The following is a 19,823-nucleotide window of genomic DNA, read 5'->3' on the forward strand; positions in this document are numbered from 1 at the left end:
AAATGCCATCCAGTTTGTTCTTTGAGACTATTTGTTTTGGGTGGATTTACCTTCAGGAGGAAGGACTGAACACAGTAATTGCTATGGAGACACAGCAGGGCAATACTCACAAACCGCAGATCCCATTGCTGATCTTTTCTTCCTTAGTTGACACTCCAATTAAACAATCCTTCATCCAATTCAATTCAGATAACCCAACAGGACCTAAGCACTACCCAACCCAACCCACCCCTCCCCTAGCATTAGTTTCATAAAAACCTTTCAGTAAGGCAAGAAAGCTCAGGAGCGACTGATGAAGACACAGGACTGTCCTCTACAAAATGTCATGTTTTTATTTAATTGTGGGACATGTGCTGCCCTCTTCAATGGGACCATCTCCAGTGTTCCTTTTAAGAGTGGAATATTGTTGGCAAGTATTGCATTGTGTTCGAAGAGATTCAAGTGATGTGTCTCTTTGGGGGTAGCACAAAGTCCCCTTTGCTTTAGAACCCCTTTATATAGCAGTAGGCTTCCAAACAAGAGAACAGAATGTATAGTAACCACAATCCACCAAATAAGGCGGCAGTGACGATGCGGGGTCCCCGCGGACCCCCAAGCTCTCCCCCGATGTGCGGCCGCCTTCTGTACAGCAGGATGCTCACGCTGACAAAAGCAAAGATGGTGAAGAGAGTGACAGAAAAGGCCAGGGTGCCTGCTTCCACTTGGAACTCCTTGCCCTGGGATGCCCAGTAGATGGCAGCAACAGACCATGCCAATCCAATGCCCAGGAAAACATTGACCGCATTGCTTCCAGTGACGTTCCCGATGGAGGCATCTGCATAGTAGTCCTGTGAGGCTGCCACTTTGCTGGCAAAGGTATCTGTGGGATAACACAAGGTGCAGCAGATCAAAACAGGAGTAGGTAAAAAACTTTTACATTCATTGGCTGAAGTCAGCCCAAAAATAGTGACGGGGAAAATTAGTTACTTACATTTTCACACTGAATATATGAATTTGTGGTGTTATATCTGATCCCTCAAACTTGGGCCTCTTCTGAAGCTGCTCCCCAGTTCCCACTCTGTGTTTCCTCTCTATCAACACTCTCTTCTGCAATTGAACTATTCAGTCAAATTGACTTCCCATGTTTTACCATCAAAGATGTTTTAACACAATTCTCTGTACTACATCAGCCTTTTCCACCAATTTGTCTGTAGCTCTCCAGAAATCTGCAACTGAGGTTCATCTATTCTTCAGTGAAAAACCCAGAATATGCCCAATCTTGTTTCATGATTGTAACCACACAGAAAGAAGTTATTCAGCCCATAGGGCTGAATGCTGGCTCCTGACCCTATTCCAGCTAGCCCACCTTTTTATTCACAAATCTGCCCTCCTCCTTCACAGTCCTGAAGAATATTCTAGGCCCGAAACGTTGACTGTTTGCTCTTCTCCATGGTGTTGCCTGGCCTGCTGAGTTCCTCCAGCATTTTGTGTGTGTTTCTTTGAATTTCCAGCCTCTGCAGACTTTCCTGTGTCTCTAACTTGTTAAGACTCTGATCAACACCATGCGTTTCAGGTGCTTCCCTGTCATCACACTGTTTTTCCAGAGTTTACATTAGGATAATTAATGTTGTGTAGTTGACTACTTGCCATCTTAACATCTTTCTGGTTTATTTGATAAGTTGTTACTTGCTTTCACTTGATTTGACAACTTACAATATACAGCCCAACTCTCCAGATACAGTACATAAACATTGTAGAGCACAGGACCGTCAGCCTGCAATGTTGTATATAAACCTACTCCATGATCAATATAAACCTTCCCTCCCATACAGCCCATAACCCAGGCACCTGCCACTCTGTGCAAAAAAAACCTACATTTTTCTCCACTTACCTTAAGCAGATGTTCTGTGGTTTGGGGCACTACTAGCCTGGGAAAAAGGAGCTGGCTGTCCATTCTATTCCTCTCATAATCTTATTCACCTCTAGTAAGTCTCCACTCAACCTCTTGGAGTACCCTGTTGCTCCAATGGAAAAGCTCTAGCTTTTAGTAGACAGGTTCTTTGATCATTTTAGTAAATCTCCTCCACACCTTCCCTAAGTCTCCTGTATCCTTCAGATATTGAGGCAACCAGGACTGAATATAATACTTTATAGAGTCATAGAAAACTAAAGCACAGAAACAGGCCCTTTGGCCCATCTAGTCTGTGCCAAACTATTTTTCTGTCTAGTCCCATCAATCTGCACTCGGACTACAGCCCTCCACATCCCTCCCATCTACAGTAGATACCGATCCAAATTTCTCCTCAGTGTTGAAATTGAACCCAAATCCACCACTTGCACCGGCACACTCTCACCACCCTCTGAGTGAAGAAGTTTCCCCTCATGTTCCCTCTAAACATTTCACCTTTCGCACTTAACCCTGACCTCTAGTTCAAGTCTCACCCAACCTCAGTGGAAAAATCCTGCTTGCATTTACCCTATCCATACCCCTCATAATTTTGTATAACTCTATCAAATCTCCCACCGTTCTTCTATGCTTCAGGGAATAAAATCCCAACCTATTCAACCTTTCCCTATAAGCTCAGGTCCTCGATTCCTGGCAATCTCCTCGTAAACATTCTCTTTAAGCACGTGCTATTCTTATTCTACTTTAGTACTATCAAGCACGTCAATTAAGTCTCGTCCGAAACTCTGTGCTGGACACAGAGGGAGTGTAAATGTTGAAAGGCAGGGAAAGGTGGGGTATTATTGAAGGGCGTGTGGAAATGAGCGATTTCCACAGATGACGTCACAAAGTTAAAGAATGTGAAAGACGATGAGCCAGTAGTGGCAGGTAAGGACGGTGCCCATGTGATGAAAAGAGTAACAATAGACAAGGATGAATCCAAGGTTGAAAGCACGGATCTGGGTGTTATTACAGGCTGTTATTACTTCTGGCTATTTCAAACAGCCAGCAGCGCAGCCACATGAAGAAAGTGATTTTGACAGCAAAGAAAATGCAATGCTGGAAAGTGAGATGTAGCTAATTACTGAATGGCACTGCAAGTTATAAGGGCCTGCATCACAATCACAGCCAAATAACGGCTATAACGGCGTATGTTCAGAAACTGGCTCTTCAACTTACTGTGTCCTTGCCAACGACCACTAATACAATGTTAATCCCATTTTTTGCTCTCAAACGCATCTCTCCCATTTCCTGCACATCTGCCCTCACCCCATCCACCCACCACCCCACTCTATTCCTCTCATAATCTTATTCACCTCTAGTAAGTCTCCACTCAACCTCTTGGAGTACCCTGTTGCTCCAATGGAAAAGCTCTAGCTTGCTGTAGACAGGTTCTTTGATCATTTTAGTAAATCTCCTCCACACCTTCCCTAAGTCTCCCGTATCCTTCAGATATTGAGGTGTGTCGGGTGTCCTCACCTACCAACCCCACCAGCCTCCGGGTCCAACGTATAATTCTCCGTAATTTCCACCATCTCCAACGGGATCCCACTACCAAGAACATCCTTCCCTCCCCCCCTTCTGTTTTCCGCAGGGATGACTCCCGACGCGACTCCCTTGTCCACTCGTCCCCCCCATCTCTTCCCAGCAATCTCCCTCCTGGCATTTATCCTTGTAAGCGGAACAAGTGCTACACCTGCCCTTACACATCCTCCCTCACCAGCAATCAGGGCCCCAGACAGTCCTTCCAGGTGAGGCGACACTTCACCTGTGAGTCGGCTGGTGTGGTATACTACATCCGGTGCTCCCGGTGTGGCCTTTTATATATTGCTGAGACCCGACACAGACTGGGAGACCATTTCGCTGAACACCTACGCTCTGTCCGCCAGAGAAAGCAGGATCTCCCAGTGGCCACACATTTTAATTCCACATCCCATTCCCATTCTGATATGTCTAAGCATGGCCTCCTCTACTGTCAAGATGAAGCCACACTCAGGTTGGAGGAACGACACCTTATATACCAGCTGGGTAGCTTCCAACCTGATGGCATGAACATTGACTTCTCTAACTTGCATTAATGCCCCTCCTCCCCTTCTTACCCCATCCCTGATATATTTAGTTTTTTTTTCTCTCTCTGCCCATCACTCTGCCTGTTCTCCATCTCCCTCTGGTGCTCCCCTCCCCCTTTCTTTCTCCCTAGGCCTCCTGTCCCATGATCCTTTCCCTTCTCCAGCTCTGTATCCCTTTTGCCAATCACCTTTCCAGCTCTTAGCTTCATCCCACCCCCTCTGGTCTTCTCCAATTATTTCGCATTTCCCCCTCCCCCCACTACTTTCAAATCTCTTACTATCTTTCCTTTCAGTTAGTCCTGACGAAGGTGTCGGCCCGAAACGTTGACAGCACTTCTCCTATAGATGCTGCCTGGCCTGCTGTGTTCCACCAGCATTTTGTGTGTGTTGCTTTAATTTCCAACATCTGCAGATTCCCTCGTGTTGCTTTTAAAAAGAACCCAATCCTGCAGATTCGACCACTCGCTTACACACTTGGTGAAATTTTCAGCAGTCAATCAACCCACCCAGCCTGATAACTCTGGCATGCTGGAGCAAACCAGTACGTTCAGGAGAAACAAGCAAGCTCCACTCAGAGGTCAGGGTCCAATCCGGAATCAATAGAGCTGTGAGACCGTGTGGCTCTGCTACTCTGCCACTCGTAAACCCTGGAGACAGAATTATTTCATTCACCTCCACGACACGAGGCTGATCAACCCAGCTGTTGCAGCCCTTGTGTGAGATCAGTTTGTGTCTCCAGTCACAGCGGAGGTTCAGGTGGTGGAGTCCGAGGTCTCAACTACATTTGGCTTTCAGTAGTTAAATACTTTTGACATAATTGGAGCTATTTAAATGTAGTTTCAATAGGTTCAAAGAATTTTAAAAACTTATAAAAATGATAATTTATTTAAAAATTCCCTACACTGCTAGGAATTAATTAAGAATACAAAGGCAGACACCTTCTGCTAAGGTTGGGTGAAACTAGAACTAAAGGTCATAGGTTAGAGGTGAAAGGGGAATCTGAGGGTGAATTTCTTCACTCAGAGGGTGATGTGAGTGTGGAACGAACTGCCAAAGTAAGTAGTGGATGCAGGTTCGATTTCAAAATTTAAGAAAAGATTGGATTAGTACATGGATAGGAGGGTATGGAGGGCTATGGTCCAGGTTTGGGTCGATGGGACTAGGCAGTAACACCTCAGCATGGACTAGATGGGCCGAAGGGCCTTTTGTGCTGTAGTTCTCTATCACTCTGTGACAACAAAAAATAAAGAAACGTGGGCTGCATCACTTAACACAAAGTCGAAACAATTAGACGGATGATTTAGGGAATATAAGGAGTGCCAGCAGTTTCAGTGAGTGTTACTGCCTAATTATTGAAATTCAGTATTACATCAATCTCCCTGTGGATCTGGGGAGGTTACTCTGGATTCTTATTAATGGACAAATTGGAAAACTGATGATTCAGATTTAACTTTGGTGAATAATTTAGTTAATGGTGACAATGTTGCAAAGTGCCGGAATAAGAAGAGAGCTGATACCTTCCATCAGGAAGCGGCAGATGGAATTTCTGGGGTACGTACTGAGGAAAGAGTTGGGAAAAAGTGATGGAAGAAAAGATCGTGATCGACATTCATGAGTTACATCAACGGGGGACGGGGGGGGGGGGGGTGACAGGAAAAATTTTTGAAGAGATTATTAGGACATCTCAGATTAAAGACAGATGGCAGACCACTATCGCCCACGTCATGCAACATGGCACAAAATGATATCCAGGATGAATGGTGGTTAGCTCTTGCTTGCTATTGCAAACAGATTGGAACAGCTAAATAATAACTTTTATAAGGTCCCCAACTGCCGCATGATTCTGCGTTCTGAAAATTTATCATACTTCTGCAACGTATCAGCAGAGTTTTACTTTTGCAGTGTTAAATTCTCAGCCTTTTTAAATCTCTCAAACTTCTCTCACAAGATGGAAACAATTACAGACGGTAAGGAAAAGCAGGAGAAGGCAACTCAAGCTCCTCTGTTCAGAACTGGTTGACCTTCATGGGTGGTTCACACCTCTGTTAAAATGTCTTGACCTACCACTGCTGTATAATAGAACACTGTCATATCCACTCCCTTCCCCGTACAAAGGATTTCACAACTGAAGCTTAGCTATTTATCTTTTCACAGATACTTCCTGGCCTGCTGAGTGTTTCCAGCCTGTCTGTCTTCCTTCTGATTTTAGCCTGAGGAACAGACATGAGCTATGTGGAATGGAGAGAGTAATAAGGTGCATTATTGAGGTGTTTGATCAAAATGGCCCGTGGGATCTTGCTGAGTGCAAAATGAGTGTTCCGTTGTCCATAGAACCAACACTGAAGGAAATAATTTAGTTTGAAAGCAGGTTGAAACATACCTGTGATTTGGAGGAATGATATACTGTACTGTGTTAAAGTCTCAGGCACATACAGTATATATACCTAAGAAGCCCAAGACTTTTGTATAGTACTGTAGTAATTGTATGTATTGCACTGTACTGCCGCAAAAAACACAGATTGCGTGACACATGTGAGTGATGATAACCTTGATTATGCTATGGGTTTCTATTGTGAACTGAGAGTGGGAAGGGGTCAGGGAGAGGGGAATTATGATTGGAATAAGGGGAAGGAAGAGGGGAGGGAGGGACAAGCAGCTGAGAGACATTCTGTGATGACCAATAAACCAATTGTTTGGAATCAAATGGCGTTGCCTGGAGTCTCAGGGCTGGGTGTGTCTGCACCCACACCACCCTCTGCCCCGGCAGTCCTGTGCCACCCGTCCCACACTCCTCTCGCGACACTCCACCTCTCCATTTCCATCATCCTTGGCTCCCACCCAATTTACAAACTTGCTCTCTGCTCCACATTGACAAATACAGTACCGTGCAAAAACCTTAGGCACCCTAGAAATATATATGTTCCGAATACTTTTGCACAAATGCTGACATTTCACATCAACTGAAGTTTGCTATTAAAATAATCATGGAGTGCTTTCTGAAGGGAAATGTGAAAAGTGAACAGCAAATAAATCAAATACAATCACAGTTACGTCTGCTGTTTACTTACCAGGTACTGAGGTGCCAAGAGCTACAAATACCACAGCAGTGACGGAATCTTTCAGGCCGATGGTGCAACCGAAGTGAGAGGCCAGATCTCCAATGATGGCTGTCAGGATGCCAATGATGAGAATGGACGTTACGAAGCAGGCCCATCCATTCCAATATTCAGTGGGCGGTACGCAGGCAAACAGAACCTTCCAGAAGACGGTCAGGAAGTGCATCACGTAGTCAAAGCATGAAGGCAGCCTCTCCTCCCCTGTATCTTCATCTTCTTCATCACCTGGCAGAGATATCAGAGCTTGGTTGGGGTGGAAGGCCATTTAAGTCAGCGGGGAATCAGGCACAAAACAAGCAAGTGGACCTCATGGGAATACCTCCTATGCAATCTCATGGCTGGGGAATGGAGGGGTACACCCTTGGTAGTGTGGACCAATGAAGCCGGACTAGCATCTTCGCTCTAATGGCTGACACAAGGACAACAGATGTTTTGGGCTAATATCCTTCATCTGGACTGTAAGTCAGAAGGGAGATAGCTGACATAAAATGAGGGGGTTGGCTGGGGCAAGAGCTGGCGAACAATAGGAGGGTGAAAGTGATGTGCTCCCCACCCAACTGCCCTTATTTGGCTCCATGGTCCACATTCTTTCCTTCTCAGATTACATCATCTGCAGCCCTTTGTTGCCTCCACTTCCTGACTCCATCTGCCAACCACCCTAACATGGATCCACCCTTACCCTACTCACATTTTATACTGAATTTCTCCTCTCTGCTCTTTCAGTCCCGATGAAGGGTCTCGATCCACAATATTGATTATCAATTTCCCAGTGCAGATTCTGCCTGACCTGCTAAGTGTGGTTTTCTTGCTCTTTCTATGACATGATCTACACCCAGATGGAGGACAGCAAGGGGCAAGGCTTACCAAAGGGGAGATGGTTATAGCTACTTCCACACATGGACCCACACACCCGTCCAACCTCCTTACTCCCCCCAAACAAACTGTAATAACCACCTCACATTCCACTGACTGAAGGACAGCAAATTCTGACTACTGTCTGCAAAGGCCACACTGAACGGAGGCCTAGTTAAGGCAACTTTCCTCTACAATTCAACAACTTGCTGTCCCTTACCTTCTCCCACCTATGAGGCACTGGAGGTCAGACAGTGCCTATGGATAACCACCTTCAGAAGAGATGGAGAGACAAAGGCATAAAGACAGGCAAGTACTTAATTCTTTTAAAAAATGTCATTGGAATGTATGGGTTTCAAGCTTTTCACCTTACCATCCATCCTGTCAGCTTTAATTTTTCTGAAGCTCTCAGTACAGACCCAAAGCTGTTGCTAAGGTGTTGGAACATCTGTTATAAAGTCATTGCTTTATTTAAATTGCTGTTGCATCCGCTTCAAATATTCCAAGTATTTATAAAGTCTCATAGAGAATAATAGGCTTGCCAATAAATGAGTAAACAATGGAGAAAGGTGTCAAATGATCCAAGAGTCAGCCCCACAGAAAATTGTCAAACAAGCAGCAGAATTGCAGAGTCTGCCTCACATCCAGAGTGTAGATTCAAGCCTCACTCCACAGGTTTGAGCAAGTAATCCTGGCTGACGCTTCACCTTCATCCTGAGGGATTGCTGGACTGTTGGAGATGTTGTCAATCAGCTGAAAATGTAAACCCCTAAAGATCCTTACCACCTCTTCAAACAATGCCCCTTGAACCAGAAGAGATAACTTCACTCATTTTCACTTGCCCCATTACTAAACTGTTTCCACAACCTAAGGACTCACTTTAAAGAGTTCTTCATCATGTTCTTGATATTTATTGCTCATTTATTTACTTATTATTTTTTCCTTTCTCAAGCTTAATTGTCATTCAGCCAAACATGGGCACCCATGCATATAGCCAAATGAAACAGCATTACTCCTGGGACAAGATACAAAACACAGTACTGACAATCATACACAGCAAAAGGCACATATAAGGTAGCAAACACATATAAAATATCAGAATCAGAATCAGGTTTACTATCATTGGCATGTGTTGTGAAATTTGTTAATCTAGCCGCAGCAGTTCCAAGCAATACACAATATAGAAGAAGAAAAACAAAATAAAAATAATAATAAAAAATAAGTAAATCAATTACAGTATATGTATATTGAAAAGATTAAAAATCATGCAAAAAACAGAAATAATATATATTAAAAAGTGAGGTAGTGTTCAAGGGTTCAATGTCCATTTAGGAATCGGGTGGCAGAGGGGAAGAAGCAGTTCCCGAATCGCTGAGTGTGTGCCTTCAGGCTTCTGTACCTCCCTCCTGATGGTCACAGTGAGAAAAGGGCATGCCCTGGGTGCTGGAGCAAAATACAGTCACACAAAAAATATATAGGCCAAGACCTTGAGTCCATGAACGTTGTGGCAGTCTGCAGTCGAATGCTTTAGCGAACACTGGGGTGCAGCACCAACTCCAGCTTGGAGACCACACTGCACCCCCCCGCCCCACACCACCACTCCGGTGGAGTGCACCTCCCTCCTAGGCAGCAAACAGAGGACACCGTGCTTGAGACCCAGTCCTTGCTATGACATCCACCAATAAATCAATGTTGTCTTTTGCAAACGGTTTGTGCAGTCCTTCATTGCTTCTATTAATGAAAATGAATCTGAGTTGTGTAAAGTGACAGATATGTACTTTGATGATAAATTTACTTTGAACTTTGCATTATCAGTTGTCAACTTTATTACATTTGTATGCAAAGGTGTTTAATTGTAAAGTACAGTCATAAGTGGAAGTGGAAGTTCATATGAAGAAGGGTCATTGATAATCTTGGTTGGCTTTTACAATAGCTTCAAAAATAGCATGAAACACTAATCTCCCTCCTGCCACATATCCCTGCAACCAACAGAAATGCTACACCTGTCCATTCACTTCCCCCCTTACCTCCATTCTGGACCCCAAACAGTTCTTCCAGGTGAGGCAACACTTCACCTGTGAATCTGTTGAGGTCACCTATTGCATCCGGTGGTCTTGATGCCATCTCCTCTACATTGGTGAGACCAACGTAAATTGGGCGACTGCTTTGTAGAGCGCCTCTGTTCCATCTGCAAAAAGCAGAACTTTCCAGTGGCCAACAATTTTAATTCCTATCCCCTTTCCCATTCCAACATGTCATAATTTTGTCACAATGAGGCCACTCTCAGGGTGGAGGAGTAACACCTCATATTCTGTCTAGGTAGCTCCAACCTGATTGCATGAACGTCAATTTCTCTGTACAGTAATTCTTTTCCAGCCCCCTTCCCTCTTCTATTCCCCACCGGCCCCTTATCTCTTCTCCTCACCTGCCCCTGCGCCTCTCCTTCTTCCCTTTCTCTAATGATCCACTCTCCTCTTGTATCAGATTCCTTTCTCTCCAACCCTCTAGCTTTCTAACCCGCCTGGCTTTACCCTATCACCTTCTAGCTAGTCCTCTTCCCCCATCCCCCCCGCCTTGTTGTGGTATCTTCCTCCTTCCTTTCTAGTCCCGGAGAAGGATCTCAACCCGAAATGTTGACTGTTTATTCAGTTCCATGGATGCTGCCTGACCTGCGGAGTTCCTCCAGCATTTTGTGTATTTCTCTGAAACACAGACTTCTATATCAATGATTAATTCAGAACAAGACAATGGGCTACCACTGAGCAAGAGACTTGCGTGGCAGGCTACTGCATTATTCTGGATGATATCTTTTATTCAGTCGCTATTATATGGAACAGAATTGCACATGAAAGTGTTGTTTTCTAAGAAGCTTCCCATGTCCCCAGAGTTACTAGTTAGCACTTCCTGTATCTGTAAACACACAGTGAAGGGAAGCCAAGCAGGTGCGAGATAAGGGAAGCGCATTGTTAGCCAGTGAGGACTCACAATTTGTAAAGTCACCAGAATGCTTTGATGAGTCCGGATTACTCAAGAATGGATGGGACAGGTTCCACAGATGAACAGATCTGGAACCTGTCCACAGGGCTAGGAGGACTCAGGAGCACTGTTTCATTATTTCTTTTTTTTTTGCAAAGTTTATCTTTTGTAATTTATAGAGTTTTATGTTTTTGCTGCTGCTGCAAAACAACAAAGTTCGTGTCATACGCCAGTAATGATAATCTGATTCTGACTGAGGGCTACAATGAACTTGCAGAGAAGAGCAGTTGAAACCTGGCTGGTGGGTCAAGTCCACTCCTGCTCCTCCCTTGTTGAGTTCATAATTTCCTGTGTTACTAATTAAATAACCTCCCCTTGTGCTACTAACTTAATGACCTGTTGTTGGCAGAAATCCTTATCGGCTCTGCAGTTCTTGATATTAATCCTGGGGTCCAAGAAAGCAGATCTTGGAGCAATGGGTTCTGGTACTCAGCAGGAAACTATTATCAGCAAAGATCGAGGAGTTCACTAGACCTGCTGCCTTACAGCTCAAGCTACCTGCAGTGCTACCTGTTTGGAGTTTGTGCGTTCTCCCTGTGATGATGTATGTTTCCTCCAGGTGCTCCTACTTCACTTACAACATGAAGTTGAACGGGCTGGTTGGTTAATTGGCCTCTGGCGTGAGAGGTAGAATCCGGTGATACAGAAACCCATTGTAATGAACTGAAAGCTGTAAATGTTGCACATTCACTGGGGTGAATTAACTGGAGTGAGGAATAATCTTCCTTGATGTTTTCACACCACAAATGTCTTCTTGCCTCAATGGGTGTGAGGTTATCTTAGGATAATATAGCCAACCAACTGACATTTCACATTTATCTCACCACATTGAATCTAGCATTTGGCTAACATAAATAAAGTCTCGAATGTCCAGATTGCATAATAACTTGGAAACAGTTAAATAATTATAAGATCTTTCAATAGGCACTCAACACTCTGCATATGAAAGGAAGGTTCAACTTTTATGCCTGATGGATGAAATTTGGTATTCCAGTCAGACGGGGCTGACTTCACAGGAATGTCTCCATCTCACCAGAGCATGAGGGTTGCCAGCTACCTTCACCTGGTTTACTCTGCCTGTTGAAGCGGCGTACCACAGTGTGGCTGCTGTTGCGTGCAAACAGCTACTTGGAGCCACGGGTGAGAGCTGAGTGTCTGGTGGGGACCAAAGGTCAGTGAGCTGCCCCAGAATGGACCAGAAGTACTAACCCTTCCTAGACACCCTATACACTGATGAATTCCTCTGTCATTAACTATGAGGAACTAATACACATTTTATAGTACTGTAGTAGCATTGGTAGTGTTCTAATCTGTTCTGTATTTCAAGTAAATAAATAATTGGTTATTCAGTTAAACAGTAGCTTGTCTTTTTTTTATACCTTCTTAACGATTTCCATGAAACTTCAGATAATTGGGGCAGCCGCTTAATAAGGTCAAAATCTACTGGTTCAGATGTGTCCCAATTAACAGGAATCAATTGTATTTCGATATTCCATAGTTTATTCCAACCTGGGAATTGAATTACACAGGTCCAAAACAAAGCACCTATTCACCCAGCTGGTCGGAGCAGATTTTCTTCAAATTGACATGAATTGAATTCAGGTGGAAGGGCAAATTTTGAATGGTCAATGTACTACAGTAGTACTTTGTCAAGCCTCTTCCCTTTCTATTATATCTCAGAATGATTTCAAACAGAAGCAGGAATAATAGTTTAAAATAATGAAGGAAAATTAAACTGAGGTCACATCCCAGGATCATTGGAATTTTATCCCATGGCTAGTTTCAGCGGACCCTCTGAATTCCCAGGGGATCACGGCCTGCTTATTCACTGACAAGTGAGTGCCACGTCTGCAGTTTTCAAGCAGAACAGACACCTCTCCATTTGGGTTAAGGTTTAACATGACAAAACACACACACAACATTCTGAAAAAACTGTCTGTGGGAGTGTCTCAATCTAATCCCCTCACTCACCACTTCAGCCTGTGTTGAGTTTTCCCTCAGAGCCCTTGTTTGATTTGGTCTAGTTACAGCACAGAGTAGAGTTTGCATATTTCACTAGGCAAGTCACAAGACAAACAAATGGAACGTACAAACAAGCTGGATCAACTCAGCAGGTCGGACAGCATCCGTGGAAACGAGCAGTCAACGTTTCGGTCTGAGACCCTTCGTCAGGACTGAAGAGGGAGGGGGCAGGGGCCCTATAAAGCAGGTGGGGAGAGGGTGAAAAACCAATCAGAGGAAAAATCAAGGGGTGGGGAGGGGAAACAGGTGAAAGGAAAGGTGGACAGGAAAGGTGAAGAAGGAATGAAAGGGGAAAGCACTATGGGTAGTAGAAGAAGGCAGAATCATGAGAGAGGTGATAGGCAGCTAAAAGAGGAGGCAGATTGAAAGTGGGATGGGGGAAGGGAGAGGGAGGGAATTACCGGAAGTTGGAGAATTCGATGTTCATACCAAGGGGCTGGAGACTACCCAGACGGTATATGAGGTGTTGCTCCTCCAACCTGAGTTTGGCCTCATCATGGCAGTAGAGGAGTCCATGTATGGACATATCCGAATGGGAATGTGAAGCAGAGTTGAAGTGTGTGGCCACCGGGAGATCCTGTTTGGTGTGCTCAATGAAGCGGTCCCCCAATCTGCGTCGGGTCTCGCTGATGTAGGGGAGGCTGCACTGGGAGCACCGGATGCAATAGACAACTCCAACAGACTCACAAGTGAAGTGTTGCCTCACCTGGAAGGACTGTTTGGGGCCCTGAATGGTGGTAAGAGAGGAGGTGTAGGGACAGGTGTGGCACTTACGCTTGCAGGGATAAGTACCAGGTGGGAGATCTGTGGGGAGGGACATGTGGACCAGGCAGTTGCGAATGGGAATGATCCCTGCGGAAAGCAGAGAGGGGTAGAGAAGGAAAGATGTGCTTGGTGGTGGGGTCCTGTTGAAGGTGGCGGAAGTTGTGGAGGATAATATGCTGGATCCGGAGGCTGGTGGGGTGGTAGGTGAGGACAAGGGGAACACAGTCCCTGTTGTGGTGACGGGAGGATGGGGTGAGGGCCGAAGTGCGGGAAATGGAGGAGATGCATGTGAGGGCTTCATTGAAGGGAAACCACGACTCTTAAAGAAAGAGGACATTTGAGATGTCCTGGAACGGAAAGCCTCCTGTAACGGAAAGTAAATGGAACTGCAGCTGCTTTATTTGGCTCTGAAAAAGAACAGAGCAACTGTTTCTGCAGTTTGTGCATAATTAGGAGACATTCATGAATACTTTGATGCAAAGAGGTAAATTATTCAAAAGTCCATCTGCCCTAAAAGAAAATCAAACATAGTTTTTCCCACCAGGTCACCCTGTATAATCCTCAACGTTTTACAACTCCTTAACTGCAAATAAAGCCTTTATTTACAATTGATAATAATTGGCAAGGCTGTCCTGGATATATCTATTGCCTGAGCTCACTACCCACTTGTACTGTACCATACTGGTTATGGAGGGCCAGCCAAACTAATCGCCATGAGATAGAGTGAGATCCCTATTCCAAGTCAGTCTCAGGTACTGGATTTTGAAGTCCCATCCCCAAAATGCACTTAAGGTCTTTGACAGCTTGCTACCTTCAAAGGCATCTAAACCGTTCTTTAAATGAATCCAACCAAAGCATTTCAAGGCTGTCCAAACGGATGTAAATAAGTGAAACAAATAAAGTTTAGCAGGACAAAAATTAAAGAACTTAAGCCTTTATTTAGAAAAAGAAATCAAAATAAAGTAAAACAAACAAATCAGTTAATTTTGTAACAGGATTTTCATATGAATGTGTGGAGTGGGGCAGGGGTTTGTGGCTTTCACCCAGTTAGATATAAGTCCGAGGAGCCAGATGTAAGGTGCATCTTCAGTAGGTTCCAGGCAGAGCAGGAAGTCAGTTGGACCTTGGACCTCTGTATTTCATCAGGCACAAGGAGGAAGCCGGTAGTTCTCTACATAACTTCTCGCTGAGTGTAAGGTTGATCCAGACAATATCTTAAGATTGCCAGGATCCATATCATTGTCCTCATTTTCTCATTACCAGACATGTATAACCCAATTTTCTAGTACCTCGATATTATATTACATCTCCATTCATACACACGTGGACAGATGGCAAAATCTCACAAACAAATCAAGTAGAATCATATTATAAAAATATAACGTGGAATGCGCAGGAGCAGGAGCCTTTGTAACAGGAGATATAAGAATCTTAGCTGGATCAGGAAAACACCAGCAAGTTGGATCCTGATAACTCTACAGTGAATGACTCAGTTCCTGACACCCCAAAACCTCCCATCTCCAACCTGGTCCGTGACTGATACGTCTGCATAAACCTGGATGAGTGCAGTGTCAATGTCAATTAGTAGGCATAAAGGCAGAAAAGGAAAATAAAGCAGGTCACTTTATTGGGACATCATCCAGCTGCCTTAAACAGTCACAGATCAGAGTCATATGGAAACATCATCCCTTCAACACTGCAATGTCCAAATCCTAGTATTCTGAACTTAAGTGGTGGTAATGGATTACCTTCACTAGAAGGATTACAGTAAGTTATAAGACCATGACACAAGACCAGAATTAGTGCCACCGAGTCTGCTCCGCCATTTCATCCTGGCTGATCCATTTCCCTGTCAACCCCATTCTCCTGCCTTCTCCCTGTAACCTTTCACGCCTTGACTAACCCAGAACCTATCAACTTCCGCCTTAAATACACCCAATGACCTGGCCTCCATGGTCACCCATGGCATTAAATATAGGAGCCGAATTAGGCCATTTGGCCCATTGAGTCTGTACCATCATTTCATCATGGCTGATAAAATATTCCTCTCAGCTCCAATCGCCTGCTTTCTCCCGATATCCCTTCATGCCCTGACAGATCAAGAATTTATCAATCTCTGTCTTAAATATAGATAAAGACTTGGGCTTCACAATTGCCGGTGGCAAAGACTTCCACAGATTCACCACACTCTGGCTAAAGAAATTCTTCCTCATTTCTGTTCTAAAAGGATGACCCTCTGTTCTGAGGCTGTGTCCTCTGTGCTTAGACTCTCTGACCACTGGAAATATCCTCTCCACATCCATTCTATCAATGCCTTTCACCATTCGATAGGTTTTAATGAGGTCACCTATCATTCTATTGAATTCTAGTGAATACAGGCCCAGAGGCATCAAAGTTCTTTATATGATAAGCCATTCATTCCTGGAATAATTTTCGTAAATCTTGTTTGAATGCTCTCCAGATTCAGCATATACTTTCTGAGATAAGGGGCACAAACCTGCTCACAATACTCTGTGAGGCCTCACCAGTGCTTTATAAAGTTTCAACATTACATCCTTGCTTTTATATTCTAGTCCTCTTGAAATGAATGTTAATATTGCATTTGCCTTCCTCACCGCAGAATCAACCTGCAAATTAACCTTTAGGGAACCTGCACAATTCCCAAGTCCTTTTGGCACCTCAATTATTTGTATTTTCTCTCCATGTAGAAAACAGTCAGCTCTTTCATTTCTTCTACCAAACTGCATGGCCATACACTTCCCAACACTGTTTTCCATCTGCCCTTTCTTTGCCCATTCTCCTAATCTGCCCAAGTCCTTCAGTAGCCTTTCTACTTCCTCAAAACTACCTGCCCCACCGTCTACCTTCATTTCATCTGCAAATATTTCAATAAAGCCATCAATTCCATCATTCAAATCATTGACATATAATATAAAAAGAATCAGTTCCAGCACAGACCCCTGTGGAACACCACTAGTCATCGCAGCCAGTCAGAAAAGGCTCCTTTTATTCCCACTCTCTGCCTCCAGCTAATCAGTCACTGCTTTATTTATGCTAGAATCTTTCCTGTAATATCATGGGCTTGTAGCTTGTTAAGCAGCCTCCTCATGTGTGGCACCTTGTCAAAGGCCTTCTGCAAATCCAAGTACACAACATCAACTGATGTCCTATAATCTGAATACCCTTCCTGACAGTTGGACTGCATGCTATCTTTGCTACTTTACCTTCCATCCTATCCTGAGTTCCTTCATTCCAGTTCCCATCCCTCTGCCAAATTAGTTTAAGCCCTCCCCAACAGCTCTAAAAAACCTGTCCTTGAAAATATTGGTCCCCCTCTGGTTCAGGTACAGCCCATCACTTTTGTACAGGTGAAACCTCCCTCAGAAGAGATCCCAATGATCCAAGAACCTGAAGCCCTGACCCCTGAACCAGCTTCTTAGCCACACATTTATCTGCCAATTCTCCTTTGTCTGTCCTGCTTGTTACTTCTTCAAAGAATTTCAACAAATTTGTCAGGCAAGATTTTCCCTTGAGGAAACCATGCTGACTATGGCCTATTTTATCATGTGCGTCGAAGTACCCTGCGGTCTCACCCTTAATAATTGACTCCAACGTCTTCTCAACAACTGAGTTCAGACTAACTGGCTTATAATTTCCTTTCTTCTGCCTCTCTCCCTTCTTTAAGTGTGGAGTGACATTTGCAATTTTCCAGTCTTCTAGAACCATTCCAGAATCTAGTGATTCTTAGAAGATCATTACTAATGCCTCCATGATTTCTTCAACCACCTCTTTCAGAACTCTTTGGTGTATGCCATCTGGACCAAGTGACTTATCAACCTTCAGACCTTTCATTTTCCCAAGAACCTTCTCTTGAGTTATGGTAACTTCACACACTTCATGCCCCCTGACTCCTGGAACTTCCACAATACTGCTAGTGTCTTCCACAGTGAAGACTGATGCAAAATACTGATTCAGTTCATCCACTATTTTGTTGTCTCCCATTACTACCTCTCCAGCATTATTTTTCAGTGGTCTGATATCCACGCCCACCTCACACTTTATGTATCTGAAGAAATTTCTGGTGTCCTCTTTAATATTGTTGGTTAGCTTACTTTTGTATTCAACTTTTACTTTCTTAATGACTTTTTAGTTGCCATCTGTTGGAATTTGAAAACTTCCCAATTTGCTAACTTCCTCCTAAACTTTGCTCTATTATATGCCCTCTCCTTGGCTTTGAATTCTCTTGTTAACCACTGTTGTGTCATCTTTCCCTTAGAATACTTCTTCCTCTTTGGGATGTATATATTGTGAGCCCTGCGAATAGCTTCCAGAAGTTCCAGCCATTGCTAGTCTGCCGTCATCCCTGCCAGTATTCTTTTTCAATTGATTCTGGCCAACTCTTCTCTCAAGCCTCCGTAATCTCCTTTATTCCACTATAATACTGATGTATCTGACTTTAGCTTCTCCTTCTCAAATTTCAGGATGAATTCAATATTATGATCACTTTCCCCTAAGGGTTCTTTTACCTTAAGCTCTCTAATCAATTCTGGTTCATTGCACAACACTCGATCCAGAAGTTAATCCTCTACCGGGCTCAACCACAAGCAGCTCTAAAAAGCCATCTTGTAGGCACTCTAGAAGCTCCTGCTGTAATCCAGCACCAATCTACCTGCATATTGAAATCCCCCATCACTATTGTAAATGTCGCAACCACGGATTCGGCAGCGTCACTGAAGGATAAGCCCCTCATTCGGGACTTCCAGCAGACACAGGTCTGTAGCACCTCAGGGGCTGTGCCTAGAGAAGGGGGCCCTGTCACAACCACGGATTCTGCAGCGCATCAGATTTGGCAATTGCGCTCGTGAATATGCATGTATCAGCTAATTATTGCTTAATTGTGATAGTACTTAACTCCATTCATTCTGTCATAGTAGTTGTCGAGACTTGGACATAGCTATGCTTCATTATCTGCATTCCGCCTGATGCACCATGGAGAATGCCACAGTGTGGAAGGCCACACTTTTAGCCCTTAAGTCAAAAGGGTTGCCGGTCTCTCGATGGCAGGAGGTCCTCCCCGAGGCATTCCACTCTGTCCGCTCTCTGTTATGTACGTCCACCAATGCCAACCCTCATGAGCGACTCTTTTCTTTTCCCAGGAAGTCTGCCACTGGGACCACCCTACCAGCTTGGCTGATGTCCCCAGGGCCAGTGCTGCTCCGGAAACATGTGAGGAGTAATAAATACTCCCTGCTGGTCGAGAGGGTTCACCTACTTCATGCGAACCCCCAGTATGCCTACGTCATCTTACCTGATGGGCGGGAGGACACGGTCTCTATCTGCGACCTGGCACCCGCAGGAGCAGCAGACCACTACCCCGAACACTCCACGGTAACTATGAACCCTGTACCTGAGGTGACACCGCACACACCGAGCCCTACACAGACTCCTCACGACATTCCTATACCGGGCGCCTTGCACACGCATGAGGGATCACTGACACCTAGTGGGTTGACACCTCCAGTCAGGCCGGAACCAGCGCAACCACCGTCTCCGGTGCAATCACCGCCGGCATCTGTGCAATCACAGCCGGTGCTACGTAGATCGCAGCGACAGATTTGACCGCCTGATAGGCTTAACCTGTAAATATACTTGTAAGAAACTTCGCCCCATGGGGACTATCTATTAAAACAAAGGGGATATAGGCTTTTATTGGCTGGAAGAAAGAACAAGCCACAAGTGACCACCACACTACATCCTGGAGACTGAGGCCGGGGCTGTATCTCCAATCGCCTTTATACTGGGGTCCATGGGAGTAGCCACGGTCTGTGGGAGGAGCCACAGGAGCAGTCAGCGGGGGGGGGGGGGGGGGGGGTGTCCAGGCAGGTATATATAGTTCACCACACCGCCTTGCCATGAGAAATCGGACAGTCAGGTCAACCGACTCTGAAGACTAGCGGTATTCATTTTATTCTTAGTTGTTCTTAGGCTTTGTTCACCATTTGGGAGTTTTAGCTAATGGTCCTGGTTGACCTAGAGTTT

General features: G+C 44.6%; 1 protein-coding gene across 28 annotated transcripts in view; it reads right to left on the reverse strand.

Moving 5' to 3' along the window:
- Positions 1 to 284: 284 nt before the first annotated feature.
- Positions 285 to 19,823, reverse strand: part of slc8a3 (solute carrier family 8 member 3) — a 485,451-nt gene continuing 465,912 nt past the window's right edge. For 13 of the 28 annotated variants that reach the window (XM_059954653.1, XM_059954693.1, XM_059954669.1 and 10 more), the window contains 2 exons: positions 7,062 to 7,334; positions 285 to 859 (listed from right to left, as the gene is read on the reverse strand). In XM_059954653.1, coding sequence (XP_059810636.1) covers positions 483 to 859; positions 7,062 to 7,334 — 650 coding nt within the window. In that variant the 3' untranslated portion in view covers positions 285 to 482. Of the gene's footprint in view, positions 860 to 7,061; positions 7,353 to 8,668; positions 8,676 to 19,823 lie in introns of all 28 variants that reach the window. The other 15 variants (XM_059954854.1, XM_059954832.1, XM_059954849.1 and 12 more) reach the window with 2 other exon arrangements.

Source organism: Hypanus sabinus, chromosome 2 (assembly GCF_030144855.1).
Source record: "Hypanus sabinus isolate sHypSab1 chromosome 2, sHypSab1.hap1, whole genome shotgun sequence".
NCBI lineage: Eukaryota > Metazoa > Chordata > Chondrichthyes > Myliobatiformes > Dasyatidae > Hypanus > Hypanus sabinus.